The sequence below is a fragment of the Dipodomys merriami genome, unplaced genomic scaffold (assembly GCF_024711535.1).
Source record: "Dipodomys merriami isolate MVZ:Mamm:240054 unplaced genomic scaffold, mDipMer1.0.p SCAF_1, whole genome shotgun sequence".
NCBI lineage: Eukaryota > Metazoa > Chordata > Mammalia > Rodentia > Heteromyidae > Dipodomys > Dipodomys merriami.
The window spans coordinates 92467875-92490565 of NW_027202270.1; the positions used below are offsets into that span (position 1 = coordinate 92467875).

At 41.5% G+C, this 22691-nt stretch overlaps 1 protein-coding gene across 1 annotated transcript; it reads right to left on the bottom strand.

Moving 5' to 3' along the window:
* Nucleotides 1–7476: 7476 nt before the first annotated feature.
* LOC138841942 (chymase-like) lies at nt 7477–10532 on the bottom strand. The gene is made up of 5 exons (XM_070043003.1): nt 10452–10532; nt 9406–9556; nt 8579–8714; nt 8117–8371; nt 7477–7776 (listed from the first exon to the last, which is right to left on the bottom strand). The coding sequence occupies exons 1-5, from the start codon at nt 10507–10509 to the stop codon at nt 7633–7635; spliced, it is 744 nt and encodes a 247-aa protein (XP_069899104.1). The 5' UTR covers nt 10510–10532; the 3' UTR covers nt 7477–7632.
* Between the last annotated feature and the right edge of the window lie 12159 nt (nt 10533–22691).

Below are 22691 nucleotides of genomic sequence, written 5' to 3' on the forward strand. Positions count from 1 at the left end.
ATGGTAACAGCCTCTCACAACTCAGAATCAAATCTGTACTGCTGGGTGATCTTGTCCTTTCCAACACACAACCACATGGAGTTTGCTCAATGGTGCCACTGCCATGGGCTGAGATTAGGGAAAATAAGACATGGTAAATGGCAGCCAGGAATTAAAAAAAACTCATCTTAAAGCAAATACAGTAGACTGATATTCACCCTTCAACTTCCTTTAAGTTTCAGGACTAAAGTTGGTTCAGGAGAAAATGAGGTAGGATAGACAAGGGAAAATAAGGTGAATGGCAGCCAGGAATTGAGAAACAGGGAATTTAAAAACATAGCACTATCTTTGTTTTAACCCCTGCACCCCTTTATAAGCTGCAATATTAACACAAGAAAAAACAAAGAGCAGGAACAGCTTTCTCCATCTGATCTTACCTGCTGTCCCCAAATAATTAGTGTGCTCTAAAAACTGAGAAAGGACTTCATAAAAAGACATGTTTCCTGGAGAAGCAAATACTTGGAAAAATGGCTCCTCCTGGCACTAACTGCTTATCTCAAAGGATAAACATTTGTGGTAAGATGCATTCTATCTCAGGAATAAACATGTTTTAAAATATGTGGCATTCTTTCTTAAAAGTGATGCTCAGATGTAATGATCATATATTTAAAGTACTGGTCAGTCTCAGAGTCCCTGAGCCCCAGTGGTAAATGTGTAACATCAAGAGTGATTAGGAGCAAAGCTAAATACCTGCCCGCATAACTTTAAGTCAGTTCTTGCCTTGATGTCAAAGAGCCAGGTGCATCTCTTTCCCTTTGAGAGCACTCACAATCTGTTAGAGTGTCTCTGCTGTTTTGCTTGTCTGCTTGCCTGCTTGCTTACTTACTCAATAAAGCCCTGCTGAGTGTTCTTACTATTATAACTTGTCCAGATATTCTTATTCTCTGATCGAAGTCAAGGACCTTAGGTGAAGAGTCAATATCTTTAGAGAGGAATTTCACAAGCCCTCACCTGCATTTGGTGATGGTAACAGCCCCTCACAACTCAGAACCAAATCTCTACTGCTGCGTGATCTTGTCCTTCCCAACACACAACCCACATGGAGCTTGTTCAATGGCACCACTGCCATGGGCTGAGTCAGGACTGAGTCAGTACACTGGGCTCTGGATAAGCCAGTCATTTGGAATTAAGTCTTTTAATCAGCTCCTAATGGATCAAAGACCTTGAAGTCAAAGCAGACACCCTGAAAACATTAGAGGAAGGAATAGGAGAAATTCTAAGGCTCCTTAGCACAGGATAAAAATTTCTTAATAAAGACCCAGCAACACAACAAATCACAGAAAGGTTGAACAAATGGGATTGCATGAAACCACAGAATTTCTGCATGGCAAAGGACATAGCTAGCAAGATCAATAGAAAGCCCACGGATTGTGAGAAGATCTTCACCAGACATATAAGGGTTTTTTTTTTTTTTTTTTGATAGGTTATGGGCCTGAACTCTGGGCCTGGGCTCTGTCCCTCAGATCTTCAGCTCAAAGCTAACACTCTACCACTTAAGCCATAGCACTGCTTCCAGCCTTTTCTGTGTATGTGGTGTGGAAGAATCGAACCCAGGGCCTCATGAATGCAAGACAAGCACTCTTCCACTGAGCCACCTTCCCAACCCCCATACAAGGCTCTTGTATCTAAAATATACTTAGAACTCAAAAAGTTAAATCGCCCAACAACAAATCCTCAAAGAAACAACTGCCCAATAAATAAGTGGGCTAAAGACTTAAAGAGAAACTTCTCTGAAGAGGAAAGAAGGATGACCAATAGACACATGAAGAAATGCTCAACCTCTCTAGCTATAAAAGAAATGCAAATCAAAACAACCTTGAGATTCCACCTCACCCCAGTTAGAATGGCTATAATCAAGAAATCTAATAACAACAGATGCTGGAGGGGATGTGGCCAAAAGGGAACCCTACTGCATTGTTGGTGGGAGTGTAAACTTGTTCAACCACTTTGGAAAGCAGTATGGAGGTTCCTCAAAAGACTCCACATAGAGGTCCCCTATGACCCAGCAATCCCACTTTTGGGCATTTACCCAAATGATCACAAACAAGGCTATACTAAAGCTATGTGCAAAACTATGTTTATTGCAGCATTATTCACCATAGCTAAGATATGGAGCCAACCCAGATGCCTCTCAGTAGATGAATGGATCAAGAAAATGTGATACACACACACACACACACACACACACACACACACACACGCACACACAATGGAATTCTATGCCTCCATCAGAAAGAATGACATTGCCCCATTTGTTAGGAAAGACTTGGAAAAACTTATATTAAGTGAAGTAAGCCAGGCCCAAAGAAACATAGGTCCCATGATTTCCCTTATTTGCAATAATGAGTATAAGTCTAGGACAAGCAGAAAAAGTCAAATACATATGACCATGTAAGACAATGTTAAATGAAATAAACCCCATGATAGTGACACAGTGTTTTTTTTTCTTGCTATTGTTTTTAATGTATTTATCATGTACTATGTGATTTGTTTTTTTTTCTTTTGTATGTTCTTCCCCCTAGTAAAACCACCATTTTCACTGTATTTGATGTTAGTGCCCTGCATCTGTATATACATTTTTCTAGTTTGGGGAGGGGAAGGGAAATAACAAAATGATTAAATAAGGATACAGGTTGACTCATTGTAACAATGAGATATATAAGACATTATATTGAAAATGAACTTTACAACTTGGGGGTGGGTGGGAGGAATCAGGAGGTGGGGAGGAAAGGGATGGTAAGGGAAAAACAAAGGAAGGGGTAACAATGCTCAATAGGAAATGGACTCAGTACCTTACTGATGTAACTATAACCCCTCTGTACAGTATCTTTATAATAAGAATATATTAAAAATATATAAAAGTTAAAAAAAGAAATTAAGTCTTTTCATTTTGGTTTGTCAGTAAATTTCCTTCCCTCATGTCTCTGTTGTAGCCTTGATTTTATTCAATTTTTTCTCTGCTACTATCTCTTCTCTCTCTTCTATTTTAATTTTCATTATTTGTTTATTTTTTGTTTGGCAATACTGAAGTTTGTACTCCTTGCACTTGCTGGGCAGGTGCTCTACCATTTGAATTATAGCCCTAGTCCTTCATTGCTTTAGTTTTTTTTTTTTTCTTCTGGTCATGGGGCTTGAATTCAGGTTCTGGCAGCTTCTCTTGCTGAAGGCTAGAGCTCTACTACTTGAGCCATAGCTCCACTTCCGGCTTTTTTGGTATTTTATTGGAGATAAGAGTCTCATGAACTTTCGTGCCCAGGCTGGCTTTGAACCATGATCCTCAGATCTCAGCCTCTTGAGTAGATAGGATTACAGGTATGAGCCACCAAATACATACTTTTAAGGCTATAATTATATTGCTGAAAGGTTGTGTGTGTGTGTGTGTGTGTGTGTGTGTGTGTGTGTGTGTGTGTGTGTGTGTGTGTATCATTACTGGAGCTTGAACTCAGAATCTTGAACATTCACTTGTCTTTTTTATTCAAGCCTGATTGATGTTCTACCATTTGAATCACTCTTCCACTTCCTTAAACAAATTTTAAATGGGGCTTTTTTGTTGTTGTTGTTGGTCTTGGGCATGAACTCAGGGTCTGGATGCTGTCCTTTAGTTATTTTTGTTCAAAGCTAGCACTCTACCAATTGAGCCACAGCTCCACTTCTGGCTTTTTGGTGGTTAATTGGAGATGAGAATCTTATGGACTTTCCTGCTGGGCTGGCTTAGAGCCATGATCCTCAGATTTCAGTCTCCTGAGTAGCTAGGACTACAAGAGTGAGCCACCAGTGCCTGGCCTCATCATATTTTAAAATCCATAAATAAAAATTGCATTAAATTATGGTATGCAACATATGTTATATATATGCACACATACACTAAATCAAGCTAATTAGTGTATTAATTCTCAGTATTTTCTGTGGTAAAAATACTTAAAAATCTCAGTGATTTTCTTTTTGGTAGCTCCATCATTCTTCTTTTGCCTTTTTATTGTTATTATAAAGGTGATGTATAAATGATAAATTACATTGCTATTAAGTATAGCTATCATGTTACACAATATGTCTTCAGTTATATTAGCTTTCCTGTAATTATGGTTTACTTTTACAAGTAAATCATAAACTCACCCCTGTAATTGAAAACCTGCAGGGTAAGGACAGAGAGTACATATTTTGGGGACTTTCATGCCAGTGCCCAAAGGTACTGGTACAGTTTCCAGACTGCCTTGATTTACACAGAAGCTTATTTTAATTCTAATCATTTTTCTTTTTTTTGGGTCCGGTTGTAGGGCCTGAACTCTGGGCCTGGGCGCTGTCCCTCAGCTCTTCAGCTCAAGGCTAGCATTCTACCACTTGAGCCACAGCACCACTTCTGGCTTTTTTCTTTTTGCTTATGTGGTGCTGAGGAATTGAACCAAGGGCCTCCTGCATGCAAGGCAAACGCTCTACCACTGAGCCACCTTCCCAGCCCCTCTAATCATTTTTCTTGCCTTTTAGTTAGCATGTAATTGTACCTATTTATGGGGTGTGTTATGTTAATTTGATGCATTTTGTAATTCAACCAGGAAGCTTCACACACAGGCCTTTTGAGTTTTCTCTGCCTTGGTTGCATAGGTTGAGTACATCCTTTTTGATTTTGTCTGTATAACATTGGGAGAGAGTCACATCTCCCCCTATAATAACATCTCCCCCTATAAGTGATAGGGTAAAATGTTTGTAAAGACTTTTCTTGAAGAAAAGACAGCTTCTGAGATAAGCTGAATGTGGTGGGCAGTGTGTGGACAGGAGATCTACGAGCAATCAGAGCACAATATTTTGAATAAAATCTCCCTGAACATTCTGGAGCTATATTCTTACAATAGGATAAGCCCCACCCCCCCAATTTTTGACTATCATTTATTACATAGCAACTTTAATATATATGTGTAACTATCATTATTTACATAGCAACTTCAATACATTTATAATGTGTGTACATTATACACACACCCTTTTTTTGTGCCATCCTAGGGTGGCTTGAGTGTTATCCTTGAACTATTTTGCTCAAGGTTAGCACTCTACCACTTGAGCTACAGCTTCATTTCCAGATCTTTTGGGCAGTTAGTTGGAGATAATGAAGGGTTAAAGTTTTGAGGCAGTGACCACTTGTTGCTTGTTTCTAGCAGAGCAACACATGGCGGTAATCCAAACACCTGGTTGGTTGTGTGCCTTTATAAACCCTGCAAATGTTTAGCTCGGGGCTCTCCTCCTAGGCTCCGCTGTGTAGGAGTATAGGACGAGGCCCAAGCTGCAGTCCTTTTAAATAAAACCTTAAAACAGCTGTAGAGTCCTACTCTCGGTGGTCTTGTTGGTGGGGGTCCCGTGACCTGGGCACAACAGATAAGAGTCTCATGGACTTCCCTACCTGGGTGGATTTAAACCGTGATCCTCAAACCTCAGACTGTGGAGTAGCTAGGATTACAGTTGTGAGCCACAAGTGCCCAAATCACTTTAAAATCACAATAGTCCAAAAGCTATGTACATATGACCATATGAAATGATGCTAATCGAAATAAACTCCAAGATGTGGAAACAAGAAGTTTTCTTTTCTTTTTAGTGTACTATGTGTAGTTGTTTCTTTTCTTCCTCTGGTTCATCATTCTCTGTGGTCACTGTTTTTGATTTCTGTACCCTTTGTTTTGTATATAAGTTCATTTAATTTAGGGAAGGAAGGGGAACCACAGAAATGGTGGGACAAAGGGTGAGCCAATGCAACAGCAATACTCACTAGATATTATGTTGGGAATGAACTTTACAACTTGCTGGGAAGAGGGGTCGGGGGAAGGAAAGTGGAAGAAAATGAGGGGAGTGGTAACAGTTCAAAAAGAAATGTAGACATCACCTTACTTATGTAACTGTAACCCCTGTGTACATCACCTTTATAATAAAAATATTGAAACTATATAAATATATATAATGCCTAGCACAATGCTTGACACAATACAACTTTATATATATGAACAACTAAAAAGTATTTTGTAACATAGAGGGAAGTAAATTTCTCCAACATACCCTTTCTCAGTATCACCTAGGATTATGAATGCACTGAGTAGTTAGAGGAATGATGGACTATAAAGACAGGACAGCTTATATGCTTTAGGTAAAGTTTGGTGCTATGTGTGTGTGTGTGTGTGTGTGTGTGTGTGTGTGTGTGTGTGTGTGTGTGTGTGTGTGTGTGTGTGTATCACTGGCTTCAGGTCTTCTGACTCCACTTTTTCTGCAAAATCAGAAGAAGCCTTAGCTATTTTGGTAACTGTCTAATGTTTGTGCTAAGAAGTTCTTTCTTACAATGGGGAGAAATCTCCATTATATCTCTGCAGATACCGAAGAACCTAGCATCTGTCAGCAGAATCGATTCTCTGAATCTCTGAATCATATCTACACTTTTGGTCTCATGCCAAGTTTGATTCAGGTTGATTATCTGACCTGCAGCAGTAGAGACTGTCAATGAGTTCTTGAGATGGCACTTGTCTTAGCAAGATCAGTTAGCCACTTGTAAGCAATTGATAGTATCAGATCCTTTCTACTTTGGAGGGCATAAACATCCTAGTGGCTCTGATATCTATCTACTCTGGAGATCACTTTTTCTTCTCTGCATTTGAGGCCTTAAAGATTGACTGATTTACTAACCTTGTTCCCACACAATATTACCTCACATAAAGGGACTCATTTTATGGAAAAGAAGAGTCAATGATGGATCCATTTATCCTCTCATATATAGTCCATGTTGCCCAGAAGCAATAAGCTGAATAGAATGATGAATTGACCTTCTTTCTAAGTGTCAAACCAATGGTTCTCAACTGGTAGTGCTTTTCCCCACTCCCTGGGTACTGTGGATCAGTGTTTGCAGACATTTTGGCTGCTACACTTTGGTGGTAGATTGTAGGATATTGCTATTGGTGTGTAGTAGGGAGAGGCCAGGGACAGCCCAAAGATTCCCATATCTTGTTTGCTTACAAGATCACTTGTAAGCACTTGTAAGCACTCTGACTCTGTCTCTCCCTATCTCTGTCTTTCAGTATTTCTGTTTTTCTGTGTCTGTCTCTTGCCCAGTCTCTCTCTGTTCCTCTGTCTTATTCCCCCCCTCCGTTTCCCCTCCCAAATCTTCAAATTGTTTGGGAATCAGGTTTCTTTTTTTTTAATAAGTTTTTTTTATTGTGAAAATACTCTACAGAGGGGTTACAGTTACATGAGCAAGGTAATGAGTACATTTCTTATCAAGCATTGTTGCCTCCTCTTTTGTTTTTCCCCTACTATCCCTTCCCTCCCACCTTCTCAACTACATCCCCTCCTGCCTAAATTGTAAAATTCATTTTTCAACTATTTAAACAGTTTGTTTTTTTGAGAATCAGTTTTCTGTGTGCACAGAGAACAGCCAAGAGAGGAAACACATATTGAAATTTGGATCTTTATTAAATTTCACAAAGATTGTGACGTGTAGGAACCTGCTAGTGGCTCAGGGAAGTGGCAAGACTTCAGCCAGAACCAGAGATGGGCCAGTGTAGGTGGCACAGAGGACCTGCTCAGCTCTAGTTTCAGATCTCATTTCAGGTTGTCTGGGCTCTTGGATTAATTCTCCCTCAAGATCTTGTTGATCCAGTCCCGGTAGTAGGAGATTCGGGTGAAAACAGCAGGGGGCCTCACATTACTATGTACATAGGATGCAATGCCCTGGGCTATCCCAGCACACAGAATTGGGCCTCCAGAGTCCCCCTAGGAAGGAGAGAGAAAACAGGAGATGAGCCAACAAGTTCACCACAGCAGGTCCACCACACAGAGTTAGCCCCAGATGCCTGACTCCTCTACTTATATGTGTAGTCTCCTTTCCTGGGGCAGACACCCCACTTCTTCCTATCACTCCATATGTCTTGTACAGCAGACGGGATGCACGGTCAGAGAATGTCCTGCATCATGGGAGGAGGGCCACTTTCAGTTTCCTCACTCTTGTGACCCCCAAACCTTGTCCTTGGTGACAGTTATCTTTATCTATCTGATGCTACTAGAATTCTGACCCCTGAGTAGTGATGGATGGAGAACATAGTTAAAGGATCACCTTGTAAATATTCTTTATCTTTGTGGGATTGCCCACGCACAGCTGACGCTTGTGGTTAAACTTTGAGAAGTGTTTGCAGGCCCAGGGAGGTAAGAGTCTCATCTTCACCTCCTGCAGAACGTCAGAGCTGGGCTCATTCACACTTGTTTGTCCCCAGCCAACTGCCCGGCACATTCTTCCAGGGGGGATGAAGTTGAATTGGGATGGGAGGGGCAGTGTTCCCACCGCCAGAGTCAGTTTGGCTTTCTCCTTCAACTGTGAAAGGAATGAGGGGTTGTCAGCACAGACCATGGGCTATGAGGTAGTTTGTGGCAACCCAGGCAGGGCAGAGCCAAGAGCTTCGTGTTAGAGCCAAACCACAAAGGAATGGCGAAGGAGTACCACTTAGACACTGGGCAAGGAAAGTTAAGCTGAAGACAAAGTCTATAAAGAGGTAGAAAAGGAGGAGAAAGATACTGTCACCTTTAGTAACATGATATCGTGGACAATGAAATTATCATCATATTTTGGATGAGGGAATTGCTTTTCAACCTCAATCTTCTGCCATGTGTCTTTGTTCCCTGTTGTGTTATGGGCTCCTAGGGTGACTGTTATGAACCTGTAAGGACAAAGAAGGAAGGACAAACACAAACAAATGTTAGCAAGAGGTTTCTCCTGACATGTGTCTATTTTCAGTAGAGGCTAGAATCTTTCACTGGGATAACAGACTCTACCTGCCGTAGACTTCCTTTTTGGGGTCTCATATTTCAGTCAGGGAAGATTCAGGGCAGATTGTCTAGGAATGGCTGGGGGATGAGCCATGGAAGAGCTCATGGATAGGGCTCAAGGAAGCCTATACAGAGTCCAGTCTTCGAGAGCAAGAGATGGCAGAGAAAAGGGGAAGAGGTGGTGCTCTGTGAATCCTTTTTTCCACCTCCCATAGAAAGGGTGTGCTCTGGACCCTGGGCACTAACGAATGGTGTTGTTGAAACAGCATGAAGAAAGTGGCTCAGAGAACTGGGTGTGAACTATAAAGTGCATCTTATATATTGGAGCGGGGGTGAAGAGAGCTACTTCTAGGAGACCTTGAAAAGGGCCTCCTTTTTCCTTTATAGGATGCTGTACTCATAGTGACTGAAGCTCAGGGCATCTATGATAAGCGCACATTCATTAAGCCCAATTCTTTTTTTTTTTGGTCCTGAAAGTGGACTCAGGACTAGAAACCCCATTCAGGCTCCTCCATAGGCATGTCCCAGGTTGTTACCCCAGTTGTTTGTCTTCAAAAGTGAAGATCTTACTTATAGTCTCACCTTCCTGCACAGTGAGCAGCTGTTAGCACAAAGTCTCGCCTGATCAGGAAACCACCACAGCCATAAACTTGACCTTGGGAATGGACAATGTCCAGGTAGGCCATGTAAGGGCGGGAGTGTGGCTTGCATTCTGTGCCCCCGATGATCTCCTCTGAAACACAAAAGCCCAAGCCATGAAGACTGGCATTGATGCTTTATCTTGAGAATGCACAGTTGGGTTAAGGTTGGGAGAAGTTTCCCTTGAATCTCACTCTTGTCCTGATTTCTGGCCATCACCCACTCTCTTTATCTGTTTTTCCCTACTTACAACCTTCACCTCCATTCTTATTCTTTCCTCTGGACACAACAATCAACCTGCCTCAGAAGCCATGTAGACTTTTTCTTTTTCATTTCATATTCCCTCCACTCCCACCTTGCCTCGTCTCTGTATAGAGCATGTGATGCAGGTACCTGGTCTTCTCATTGTCCATGAACAGCACCACACAGTGGCTCAATCACACGGTTATTTATCTGTAGTCCTGAACTCAGAGGATGTCAAGAATGTGCTTATTTTCTGAGGATCCTCTTCCTCTTCCACTAGCTCTGGGATTCCCCCAACCAATGTAGAATTCTTTGCTCCTGGAAACTACTGTAGGTGACAGAGTGGGTCTAAGGATCTGGAGGGGTGACTTCACTCTTGAAGAGTGATCTTGGGACCTGTTTAAGAATCAGTGATATTCAGCTGGGTTCCAGTGGGTTATACCAGTGGCTTATATCCTAGCCACTCAGGAACCTGAGATCTGAGGCTTGTGGTTCAAAGCTAGACCTGGCAGGAAAGTCCGTGAGAACTCTAATTAACCACCAAAAAACTGGTAATGGAACTGTGCTCAAGTGGTAGAGCACTAGCCTTGAGCAAAAATGCTAAAGGACAGAATCAAGGCCCTGAGTTCAGGCCCAAGTATCAGCATCAAAACAAACAAACACAAGATTTGTCTATATTCAGACTAAACACCTTCATTTTAGGGCTTGATCCTGTAGATTACAGAGGAAAGGATCCCAGTACTCACCAGCTTTGGCTCCGGAGCATAAGAGGAAGAGCAGCAGAGGGAGAGAAAGATGATGCATCTTCTCAGAGAGGCTGCAGTGGGCAGTGATGATTTTAGCTTTCAGTCTTTGGATTTATTACTCCCAGTAAGCAAGCAAGCAAGCAAGAGGCAGGGCCGGTAACCACAGGAAATGCACAGTCACGTTTCTTCCCTTACCCTAAATTGTCTTTAGGATCAAAAGTTTCCCCAGTATCATACTAGAGGTAAAGCTGAAGACTGAACTCCTATATCCTGGCTCCCCATATGAGTTTTCATGCATACATCCTGTCTGGGGAATGGATATGAGAAACAGGATCTTATCTCTCCCAGTCAGGGAAGCTTGTTAAAGGCCATCAGAAACTTTGGGCCAGGGGTAGTCTTCACACTGAGCATTCAGCAGCATGCACGCTGTTGTCACTGTGGCTCACAGTAGTACATGTATCTTGTGGAATGCACGGATATATGTATGTACAAAGAGATGTACACAAATACACATACCAGTAAGCAAAAGTTGCAGGGATACTATTTATCCTCATCAGGTGTAACCCTCTCCATTTCATTCTTGCCTCTTGCCTTGCTGGATGGTTACTTGCAATTTGAAAAAAAAAATGTAAGTCTGCATCTTTTCCTTGAGCCAGTGTTTCATTGGCAGAGGAAGAGAGAGACCCAAAGGAGTAGACTGCGAAAGGAAACAGAGCTTAGGACAGGACTTGACACATACTGTCACAAAGGCAAAAGGGATGAAATGAGCATATCCTCATAGTCATGATTTATTTTGGTCACACCTATTATGTACATTATTATTTTGACAGCAAACTTGTGAAATAGATATAATCTTAATTGTATTGATCTGACCATCAAGGTTTATGGTCCAGAATTAGATTTGTGTATGTACTAGTGGTAGTAGGATTTGAACTCAGAGTCTGGGTGCTATCCCTTAGCTTTTTTGCTCAAGACTGGTACTCTGCCACTTGAACCACAGTTCACTTTTGACTCTGTGTGTGTGTGTGTGTGTGTGTGTGTGTGTGTGTGTGTGTGTGTGTGTGGTTAATGGGAGATAAGTATCTCATAGACTTTCCTTCTTGGGCTGGCTTTGAATAGTGATCTTCAGATCCCAGGCTCCTGAGTAACTAGAATTATAGGCACGAGTTACCAACACCTAGCTTGACCTACTTCTACAGTTGACATTTCTATGTGGCCAATTTTTCCTTTTAGAAGTTTAAAGTATATATATAATTGATACTAAGCTGATATTCATCATCTGTAAGGTAAGCTGAAAGACCTTTTTTCAACTTATTTATTTTATTATGCTATTGCTTTAACTGCATATGTGGTATTTTCAATATCCACTCCATTCTACTAAAAAATGCTTTTTAATGCCAGTCCTTGGGCTTGAACTAAGGGCCTAGACTTTTGTGTTCAAAAACACATTATCACTTGAGCCACAACTCCACTTCGGGCTTTTTGCTAGTTTATGATAGATAGTCTCAGACTTTCCTGCCTGGGGCTGGCTTCAAACTGTGATGCTCAGACTCAGCCTCTTGATAGGATTACAGATGTGAGCCATCTGCACCCAACTCTTCTTTCCCTTTCATCCATCTGGGTCCACAACCTATAGGATGCTCTGCCCATATTCATGGTAGCACTACTTAGTTTCTCTCTTCTAGAAACTCCATCACAAACATACCCAGAGCTGTGCTTTACTAATCTCCCAGGCGCTTCTCAGTCCTTAGCTATCAGATGTACAAATAGTCACAGGCTACTGTTGTGTAATGTATTACCTTTTTTGTCTATTATTCCTAACTTGTTATAAATGTTTGCAGAGAGAAAAGAATTGAATTTTCTAATGATTCACACAAGTGTTAACTTCTACAAGTAAGCATTTTAAAATGTTAAAAAACTGAAAAAATTAATTATCTCAACAATTTTCATTTGGTGGTTTATTTCCATGATTTTTCTTTCTAATTACCATTCATTCAATAAGTGAGAATTACAGGAGGGAGAGTGCAAGAGTGTCCTTTCTCATGAGTTTGGGAAAGGTATTTTACCTGGCTGCTTTCTCTTATGCATCCTTTCCTGTTTTCTCTTGAAATAGGTCTTGGTTTGTAACCCAGTCTGCTTTCAACCTGGTGATTCTCATGCCTCAGCCTCCTGAATGGTAAAATGACAGGCATATTCTAGGTATACAGGCACACACCAGTCAGAAAGCTCACTCTTTGGGCCTTTATTGTCTACATCTCATCTGTGTGGCCATGCTGATCATATCTTTTCTGTTGGCCTATGGGGGAAACAAGATGAAGTGATAATTATACTTCCTTTTCCTCTGGTCCACATAATGTTGATTTGGTCTGTTCTGGCTGCCAGTGGTAGAGTCATGCTTGCAAAGTCACCTCTGCTCCTCACCATCACTTCAGAGCCAAGCTTCTGTGTATATTTCTGGAATTGGAAGTGATTGTCTCCTACGATGGCCCCAGAAAAGCCTCATATTCTTCTTCTACAAGGACTGTTGTATTATGTTGGGGACTCACAAGCCTATCCTTTTGGTCTAGTATTTCCTCCATGCCTCACAATCTTCATTGCATTTGTGTCTTCAATGGCAGATATATGGACTACATGGTTTTGGTAAGGCAGATGGGATAGATAGAAGGAAAGGGAACAATATGAGGCTAATGAGACAGGTAGTTTCAAAAGTATGAAACAACAATCAGGGGTCACTTGTGAATTTTTTTTTTTTTGGTCATGGGGCTTTAAATCTGGACCTGGTGGCTGTCCCTGAGCTCTTCAGCTCAAGGCTAATGCTCTACCACTTGAGCCACAGCATCATTTCTGTGTTTCTGGTGATTAACTGGAGATAAGAGTCTCACGGATGTTCCTGCCTGGATTGGTTTCTAGTCACTATCCTTAGCTCTCAGCCCCCTGAGTAGCTAGGATTACAGGAGTGTGCCACTGTTACTTCTATCCAACCGTAGTTGAAGAAAGGACTGAGGAAGAAAATCAGCTCCATAGGTGGCTCCTAAAGCCTTTGGTTTCCTGGGACAAAAAGTGTGCAGTTCAAAGAGCTTGTTTCACAGCTGGAGATGATGTGGACAGTGGAAGTGAACATGAGATGTTGATCAGGTGGTCAAAGAGAAGGTAACCCAGCCTGTCTCTTTCTTCCTCAAATCTGAGCTTCTTTTCCCCAGTTTTGAGAATTTTTGATGGGTATCAGTAGCTTACAACTCTAGCTACTCAGGAGGCTGAGATCTGAGGATTATGGTTCAAAGCCAGCCCAGGCAGGAAATTCCATGAGAGTCTTATTTCCAATTAACCATCAAAAGCCTACAAGTGAGGGGCTGGGAAGGTGGCTCAGTGGTAGAGCGCGTGCCTTGCATGCCTGAGGCCCTGGGTTCGATTCCTCAGCACCACATAAGCAAAAAAAAAAAGCCGGAAGTGGCACTGTGGCTCAAGTGGTAGAGTGCTAGCCTTGAGCTGAAGAGCTGAGGGACAGCGCCCAGGCCCAGAGTTCAGGCCCCACGACCGGACCCAAAAAAAAAAAAAAAAAAAAAAGTCTACAAGTGAAGCTATGGCTCAAGTGGTAGAGCACTGGCCTTGAGCATAAACGCTCAGGGACAGCACCCAAATCTTGAGTTTAAGCCCCGGGCTGGCACAAACATGTGCATGCACATACATGTGCACATACACACACACAAGCAATTAAGATGTTTAAGACAGAGGAGGAGTTCCGGGAAGATGGCGGAGGAGAAGCTGGAATCTGAACAAGCTCTCGCATAGAAAGTAGTTTTAGAGTTCCAGTGAACAGTCCTAAGCCAGAGAATCACACCAAGTGTGCCATCACAGGACAGAGAGTTAGACAAGAGAGGGGAAGCCAAGGAAACGCATCAGCTGCCGCTCCGGCGGCGGGGTCGCGGCGGCGACCACCGCCGCGGAGTCATACCTGAGACACAGAGAGTCGGGGACGAAGGAGCCAGACGCAGCGGACGAGCGGATTCTACTCAACACCAACAAGAACCGACAAGGAGCGAACATCTTCATCCTGCTGTTTGCAGACCAGAGACGACCCAGGATCCAAGACTCGGCGTGAGTACAAGCCCGACGTCCTCACTCCTCAGGGAGCAGAGGAGGGAAGGCCACCCCTCCCCCCCCCAGCACCGGTGATCTCCATCTTGGATACCAACAAAGCTCGGAGGAGCTGCTAGCTCCAGCTCAGGCCTTGGAATAAAATGAGTCATTTAGCAGGTCACAAGAACTTAACGGTGAAGTGACCTGCCAGACTCAGCTCCATCCAGGGAAAAGTCACCCAGCTCAGGCGCCAGCCATCGGAGTGCCTTGCCTCACTGGGTAACCAGAGCCAGAGGCTGCCCCTCCCTCTAGCAGCCACCACAATCAATTGAAAAACAGAAACCCTGAGAATGGCTCCAGGCTGGGCGCTGTGAGCTTTATCACAAAATAGCCCCAGGGAAAAGCTACTGTTTGTTGAAAGGCCTCAACTCTACCCAGAACCTAGCCTCATCACCACATCCCCCTCTTTTGTGACTCTCAAAGCAGACCACCCTCCCAGAAAACTAACCTGGGAGGGGGATCTCAAAATCTTGGGTAAAGCAGAGCATTTTTCTGCCTCTTCCAACCAACCGACTTAAGAAATCAATCAAGCCACAGGGCCTCAAGCTGACCAGAGACTCCAACAAGAGACTGGTTGCAGACAAAAGGGAGATACAGGATTCTTCCCACTCCTCCCCCCCCCCCCCCCCCGCCCCGCCAAAAAAAATCAAAAGACATTTTTTTTCCTTCTTCTTCTTCTTTTCTTTTTTTTTGCTTGTTTTTTTGTTTTTTGTTACCATATATATATATATATATATATATATATAAATTTTTTTCCCTTCTAAAACTTTTATTAATCTTTAATTTTTGCCTCTTCTGAAAAAATAATTGTTTTCCAGTAACTTTTTTTTTTCTCGTCTTATAATTTTTATTTTAGGAATACGTGAATGAGAATTTTCCTTTCTTTTCTTGTCTTCTTTCTCTTTTTCTTTCTTTCTTAATTATCTTTTTGTTTTTTATCTAGCTCTACTGAACTTCTGATCTTTTCTTCTCCCTTTCCCATCCTTAAAGCTTTTCACATCTCCTCTATGTCCCTCCCCTTCTCTGAACATATTCACATTCCTCTCTAAATGGACGGTCTTTTAACCTCTATAATAACATTAATTTTTACGTTTCTATTCTTTTTCTGGTCTCTCTTTATTCCCCTTTCCGTCTCTTCTTTTTCTCTCTCTCTCTACTTGCATCCTACCCAACCCATTTCCTGCACTGTGATTAGGACATAGTTAACTCTCCCTGTGCCTCCCCACACCAATCTATTCCTATTTTTTACCCACATCTCTCCCTAATCCTAATAATTTCTGGTTTTCCAAATTCTTTTCTGCGGTTCAAAGTCCTTTAACATATAGTCGTTTATGTTGAATAGATGTATCTGTTGAACTAGATTGTATCTGTAGACTATTGACTGTACAAATGCAAACTTTGGTTGATGGTTGCCTTAAGATAGTGTTCTAGCACAAAACTGGTGCAATCTTTATCTCAAATGGGCCGAGTAAGCCGGAAAAACACAAGAAAAATGGCAAATTCGGGTATCTCAATTCCCAACCTTGATAATCAGGGATTAGAACAGATAAAGAATAATCCAGAGGAGAGTTCCCAAATAGCTCTACAAACACTAATAGCAAACATGATAAATGAGAAGTTTGACAATGTACAAAGGACTCTGTATGAGCGTGATAGGGAGAGAGAGGAGGCATCCCAGAAGTTTATACAGGAATATCATAAGCGTGAGGAAGCTTCTCAAAAACTGATACAGGATTTGCGTGAACAACTTTAGAATACTCAAAGAGAAAGGGAGGAATGGCGTGAGCAGGCAGAGAACACTCAAAGAGAACTGCAGGAATCCCACAGAAGGGAGGAAACTAATCAAAGAGTAATTCACGAATTAAGAGACCAGGTAGAGAATACACAAAGATCACTAAAGGCATTCATGGAATCCATTAACAAAGAGCTGAAGGAAGTCAGGGAGACCACAAAGGGAATGCTGAATGGAACCCAACAGAAGGAATGGGAGTCCAAAGAAACCAGAACCAATCAACTAAGTGATTTGAGAACAAACACTGAACACCAAATTAAGGAAGTAAAGAAATTCATACAAGACCTAAAACAGAGCTTCAACAAAGAACTTGAAGCCATCAAAGCTGACCAATTAGAAGGAAAAGAGATAAAAAACAAAGTAGAGAGTCTTGACAGCAGGTTAGACCATGCAGAAGATCGAATCTCAGGGATTGAAGACAGCCTAGATATTATAGAGAAAGAACATACAACCATCCAAGACAAGTCCAAGAAATATGATAGGTCTATCCAACACCTGGAAGACACCATCAGAAGGCCCAATCTAAGGATAATGGGTGTAGAGGAGCACCTAGAAACAGCAGTTAATGGTCTAGGAAATTTGTTTAACAGGATCCTAGCAGAGAACTTCCCAAACATACAAAAAGATAGGCCTATTCAGATACAAGAAGCTTTTAGAACCCCAAATAGACCAGACCAGAATAGGACATCCCAGCGTCACATTATAATCCACACAGGATCAACCCAGACCAAGGAAAAGATCCTTAAAGCTGTCAAGGAGAAAAGGTTAATCACCTATAAAGGGAAACCAATTAGAATTACCTCAGATTTCTCAGCAGAGACAATCAAAGCAAGAAGAGCCTGGAATGACGTATGCCATGCCCTAAAAACAAACAACTATCAACCAAGAATACTGTACCCAGCTAAACTCTCCTTCATAACTGAAGGCCAAATAAAAACCTTCCATAGCAAAGAAAAATTGAAACAATACATCTCCACCAAACCAGCCCTGCAAAAGATTCTTAAAGATGTCCTACACATAGAAAACCAACAAGAACGCAACAAAGGCCAAGAAACTGCACCCAAACTGAGAATCCAAGAACCTTAGGAAGAACCCAGTTTTCACAGCCCCCAAGAAGGTGGATAACATGGCAGGAACTCCCAAATACCTCTCAGTCCTATCTCTTAACGTTAACGGACTGAACTCTCCAATTAAGCGACATAGACTGTCTAGTTGGATTAAAAAACAAGACCCTTCTATCTGCTGCCTGCAGGAGTCACATCTTGCCCGTAAAAACAAACATATTTTCAAGGTTAAAGGCTGGAACAAAACCTACCAAGCAAACGGCCCTCATAAACAGGCAGGAGTTGCAATCCTAATATCAGATAAAATAGACTTCAAATTAAAATTCGTGAGAAGAGATAAAGAAGGTCGCTACATACTAATTAAAGGATCTCTCCTTCAGGAGGATATTACAATTCTAAATATCTATTCGCCAAACAATGGAGCACCCAAATTTATCAAAGAAACACTACTTTCCCTCAAATCCCATATAGATCCAAAGACATTAATTGTTGGGGATTTTAACACACCACTCTCCCCACTAGATAGATCAACTCGGCAAAAACTCAACAGAGAAACCGCAGATCTAAAGAGCTGCATAGATCAACTAGACTTAACAGACATTTACCGAACATTTCACCCAGCAGCATCAGAATACACGTTCTTCTCAGCAGCACATGGAACGTTTTCTAAAATAGACCACATTTTAGGCCACAAAGCAAACTTGTCTAAATTCAGAAACATTGAAGTTATACCTTGCATTCTCTCTGACCACAAGGGAATAAAATTAGAACTCAACACCAAAAGCCACCAAAGAAAGCCCGGTATCACATGGAGGCTGAACAACACACTGCTGAATCATGAGTGGGTCATGGAAGAGATTAGAAAGGAAATTCAAATGTTCATGCTATTCAACAAAAATGAACACACAAATTACCAGCTCCTCTGGGACACAGCAAAGGCAGTACTCAGAGGCAAGTTTATAGCTCTGAGCTCCTACATCAACAAATTGGAGAGATCGGAAACTAACAATTTTTTTTTTTTTTGGGTCCGGTCGTGGGGCCTGAACTCTGGGCCTGGGCGCTGTCCCTCAGCTCTTCAGCTCAAGGCTAGCACTCTACCACTTGAGCCACAGCGCCACTTCCGGCTTTTTTCTTTTTGCTTATGTGGTGCTGAGGAATCGAACCCAGGGCCTCAGGCATGCAAGGCAAGCACTCTACCACTGAGCCACCTTCCCAGCCCGGAAACTAACAATTTAATGACACATCTTAACCTCCTTGAAAAAGAGCAGCAAGATAAACCCCAATCCAGTAGACGGAAAGAAATAATCAAAATTAAATCAGAATTAAATGAATTAGAATCCAAAAAAACTATAGAAAGAATCAACAAAACAAAGAGTTGGTTCTTCGAAAAACTTAACAAAATTGACAGACCCTTAGCAAACCTTATCAGAAAAAGGAGAGAACACACCCAAATTAATAAACTCAGAGATGAGAATGGAAACATCACCACCGAAACAACCAAGATTCAGAACATTATAAGGGAATACTTCTCAAAACTTTATGCTAATAAGTTTGAGAACTTGACAGAAATGGACCTTTTCCTAGCAAATATTGACATGCCAAAACTAAACCAAGATGAGTTAAACCAACTTAACAGGCCCATATCAAGCATTGAAATAGAAACAGCAATAAGAGACCTCCCAGCTAAGAAAAGTCCAGGACCAGATGGTTTTACAGCGGAATTTTACAAGGCCTTCAAAGCAGAGCTCACACCAATACTCCTCCAACTCTTCAATGAAATTGAAAGAGAAAGCTCACTACCGAACACATTCTATGAAGCCATCATAACCCTCATCCCAAAACCAGGCAGGGACTTATCAAAGAAAGAGAACTATAGACCCATTTCTTTGATGAACATTCATGCAAAACTTCTCAACAAAATTTTGGCCAATCGACTTCAACAATTCATCCAAAAAATCATACACCATGATCAAACAGGATTCATTTCAGGGATGCAAAGCTGGTTCAATATATGCAAATCAATTAATATTATTCATCACATCAACAGGAGCAAGAATAAGAACCACATGGTTATCTCGATAGATGCAGAAAAAGCATTTGACAAGATCCAACACCCCTTTATGATGAAGGTTCTGGAAAAATTAGGAATCCATGGAACATTCCTCAATACAATAAAGGCTGTATATGACAAACCTACAGCCAGCATTATACTCAATGGTGAAAAACTAAAGCCATTTCCTCTTAACTCAGGAACAAGACAAGGATGCCCACTCTCTCCACTTCTCTTCAATCTAGTATTAGAATGCCTAGCTACAGCAATAAGACAAGATGCAGACATAAAGGGGATCCAAATAGGGAAAGAAGAAATAAAACTCTCCCTCTTTGCAGATGACATGATCTTGTATTTAAAGAATCCCATAGACTCCACTCCCAAATTACTCAAGCTGATTCAAAACTTTGGCAAAGTAGCAGGTTATAAAATTAACCCCCAAAAATCAATGGCTTTTCTATATGCCAACAATGAGAAAAGTGTGGCTGAAATTAGGAAAGCAACTCCATTTGTAATAGCCCCACAAAAAATAAAATACCTAGGAATTAACTTAACTAAAGAAGTGAAGGACCTCTATGATGAAAACTTTAAAATCTTGAAAAAGGAAATCAACACAGAACTTAAAAAATGGCAAAACCTCCCATGCTCCTGGATTGGCAAGATTAACATCGTGAAAATGGCAATACTTCCCAAGGCTATCTACAAATTCAACGCGATACCTATCAAAATTCCACCCTCATTCTTCAAGGAAATAGAGGAGGCAATCCAAAAATTCATATGGAACAATAAAAGACCCCGAATAGCAAAAACGCTCCTCAACGGAAAGAACACTGCTGGAGGAATATCAATACCAAATTTCAAACTCTACTATAAAGCCATAGTAATCAAAACAGCTTGGTATTGGCATAAGAACAGACCTCAGGACCAATGGAATAGAATTGAAAACCCAGAAATGAACCTACAGACCTATAGCCATCTAATCTTCGATAAGGAAGCTAAAACAATAGAATGGAAGAAAGACAGCCTCTTCAGTAAATGGTGCTGGCAAAATTGGTTAACTACATGTAGAAAACTAAAGCTAGATCCTTATATATCACCCTGCACCAGAATCAACTCCAAATGGATCAAAGACCTTGAACTCAAAGCAGACACTCTGAAAACATTACAGGATGGAATAGGAGAAACCCTAGGTCTCCTTGGCTCAGGTCGAAATTTTCTGAATAGAGACCCGGAAGCACAACAAATCAAAGAAAGGTTGGACAAATGGGATTGCATAAGATTGCAGAGCTTCTGCAGGGCAAATGACATAACTGGCAAGATCAATAGAAAGCCCACGGATTGGGAGAAGATCTTTACTAGCCATACAACAGACAAGGGTCTCATATCTAAAATATACTTGGTACTCAAAAAATTAAACCACCCAACAACAAATCCTCAAAGAAACAACTGCCCAATAAATAAGTGGGCGAAAGACTTAAAGAGAAGCTTCTCTGAAGAAGAAAGAAGGATGGCCAATAGACACATGAAGAAATGTTCAACATCCCTAGCCATAAAAGAAATGCAAATCAAAACAACATTGAGATATCACCTCACTCCAGTTAGAACAGCAAAAATCAAGAACTCTAACAACAACAGATGCTGGAGGGGATGTGGACAGAAAGGAACCTTACTTCATTGTTGGTGGGAATGTAAACTTGTTCAACCACTTTGGAAAGCAGTATGGAGGTTCCTCAAAAGACTTCACATAGAACTCCCCTATGATCCAGCAATCCCACTTTTGGGCATTTACCCAAATGTTTACAAACAAGAGCACACTAAAGCTACCAGCACAACTATGTTTATTGCAGCATTATTTACCATAGCTAAGATATGGAACCAACCCAGATGCCCCTCAGTAGATGAATGGATCAAGAAAATGTGGTATATATACACAATGGAATTCTATGCCTCCATCAGAAAGAACGACATTTCCCCATTTGTTAGGAAATGGAAAGGTTTGGAAAAAATTATATTAAGTGAAGTAAGCCAGGCCCAAAGAAGCATAGGTCCCATGGTTTCCCTTATTTGCAATATCTAGTATAGGTATGAGTCAAGCGGAAAAGGTCAGATAATGTGATGTTAGGAAAATGAACCCTTAAATATGTATTTTAATGTTTTCGTTTCTTTCATGCATGTGTTTCTAACGCATTTATAAGATTATTTCTTTGTTGCTTTGTATGTCCCTCCCCCACAGTGTAACCCCCGCTTTCACTATATTTGCTGTCAGTATAACATGTGGAGGAGATGGGGACAAACAAGTCGTTTAAGGATTCAGGTGGACCTGTTGCAACAATGAGAAGTACAAAATGTCATGTCAAAACCAGCTTTACAATGTCGGTGTGGGGGGGGGGAGGGGGGTATAATTGGGTGGGGGGAGGGGGGTAGAATTGGGTGGGGGGAGGGGGGAGGCGGGGAAGGGAAGTGAAGGGTAAACAAAGGAGGAGGCTGCAATGCTTGGTAAGAAATGTATGCATTATCCTGCCCATGTAATTGTAGCCCCTCTGTACAGTATGTTCTCAAATAAAATAAAATACAATTAAAAAAAATAAAATAAGATTCATTAAATTAAAAAAAAAATGTTTAAGACATATTAAATGTATGAGTGTGACCCTAAACTATCCTATAGGAGCTTTGTATTTAATAGGATAAAAATCTATTCCCTCCAACCCCATGGAATTAAGCTGATACCCAACAAAGTCAAAGCCTGCCACAGTCCAATAGCTCACTATTTTCTGGTGGTACAAAAATAAGCAGCCAGAGAATGACTTTTTGTTTTGTGTTTACTTTTGTTCTTTTGAGATAAGGGCTTGCTATGTAGCCTGGAACTTATGATTCTCTTGTTTTAGCCTCAAAGTGCTGGGGTCACAGCCGGGCGCTGGTGGCTCATGCCTATAATTCTAGCTACTCAGGAGGCTGAGATCTGAGGATCGCGGTTCAAAGCCAGCCCGGGCAGGAGAGACTGTGAGACTCCTATCTCCAATAAACCACCAGAAAACCGGAAGTGGCGCTGTAGCTCAAGTGGTAGAGCACTCGCCTTGAGCTGAAGAGCTGAGGGACAGCTCCCAGGCCCAGAGTTCGAGCCCCACGACCAACAAAAAAAAAAAAAAAAAAAAAGTGCTGGGGTCACAGGTATGCTACTTGCCCAGCTTGGTTTCACT

Excerpts from the sequence above, each read along its gene's own strand:
- LOC138841942 (XM_070043003.1), bottom strand. The coding sequence starts at position 10,509 with ATGCATCATCTTTCTCTCCCTCTGCTGCTCTTCCTCTTATGCTCCGGA. Across the intron at positions 9,557-10,451 it reads ATGCTCCGGAGCCAAAGCTG|AGGAGATCATCGGGGGCACA; the intron begins GTGAGTACTGGG and ends TTTGTGTTTCAG. Across the intron at positions 8,715-9,405 it reads GCTGCTCACTGTGCAGGAAG|GTTCATAACAGTCACCCTAG; the intron begins GTGAGACTATAA and ends TTGTCCTTACAG.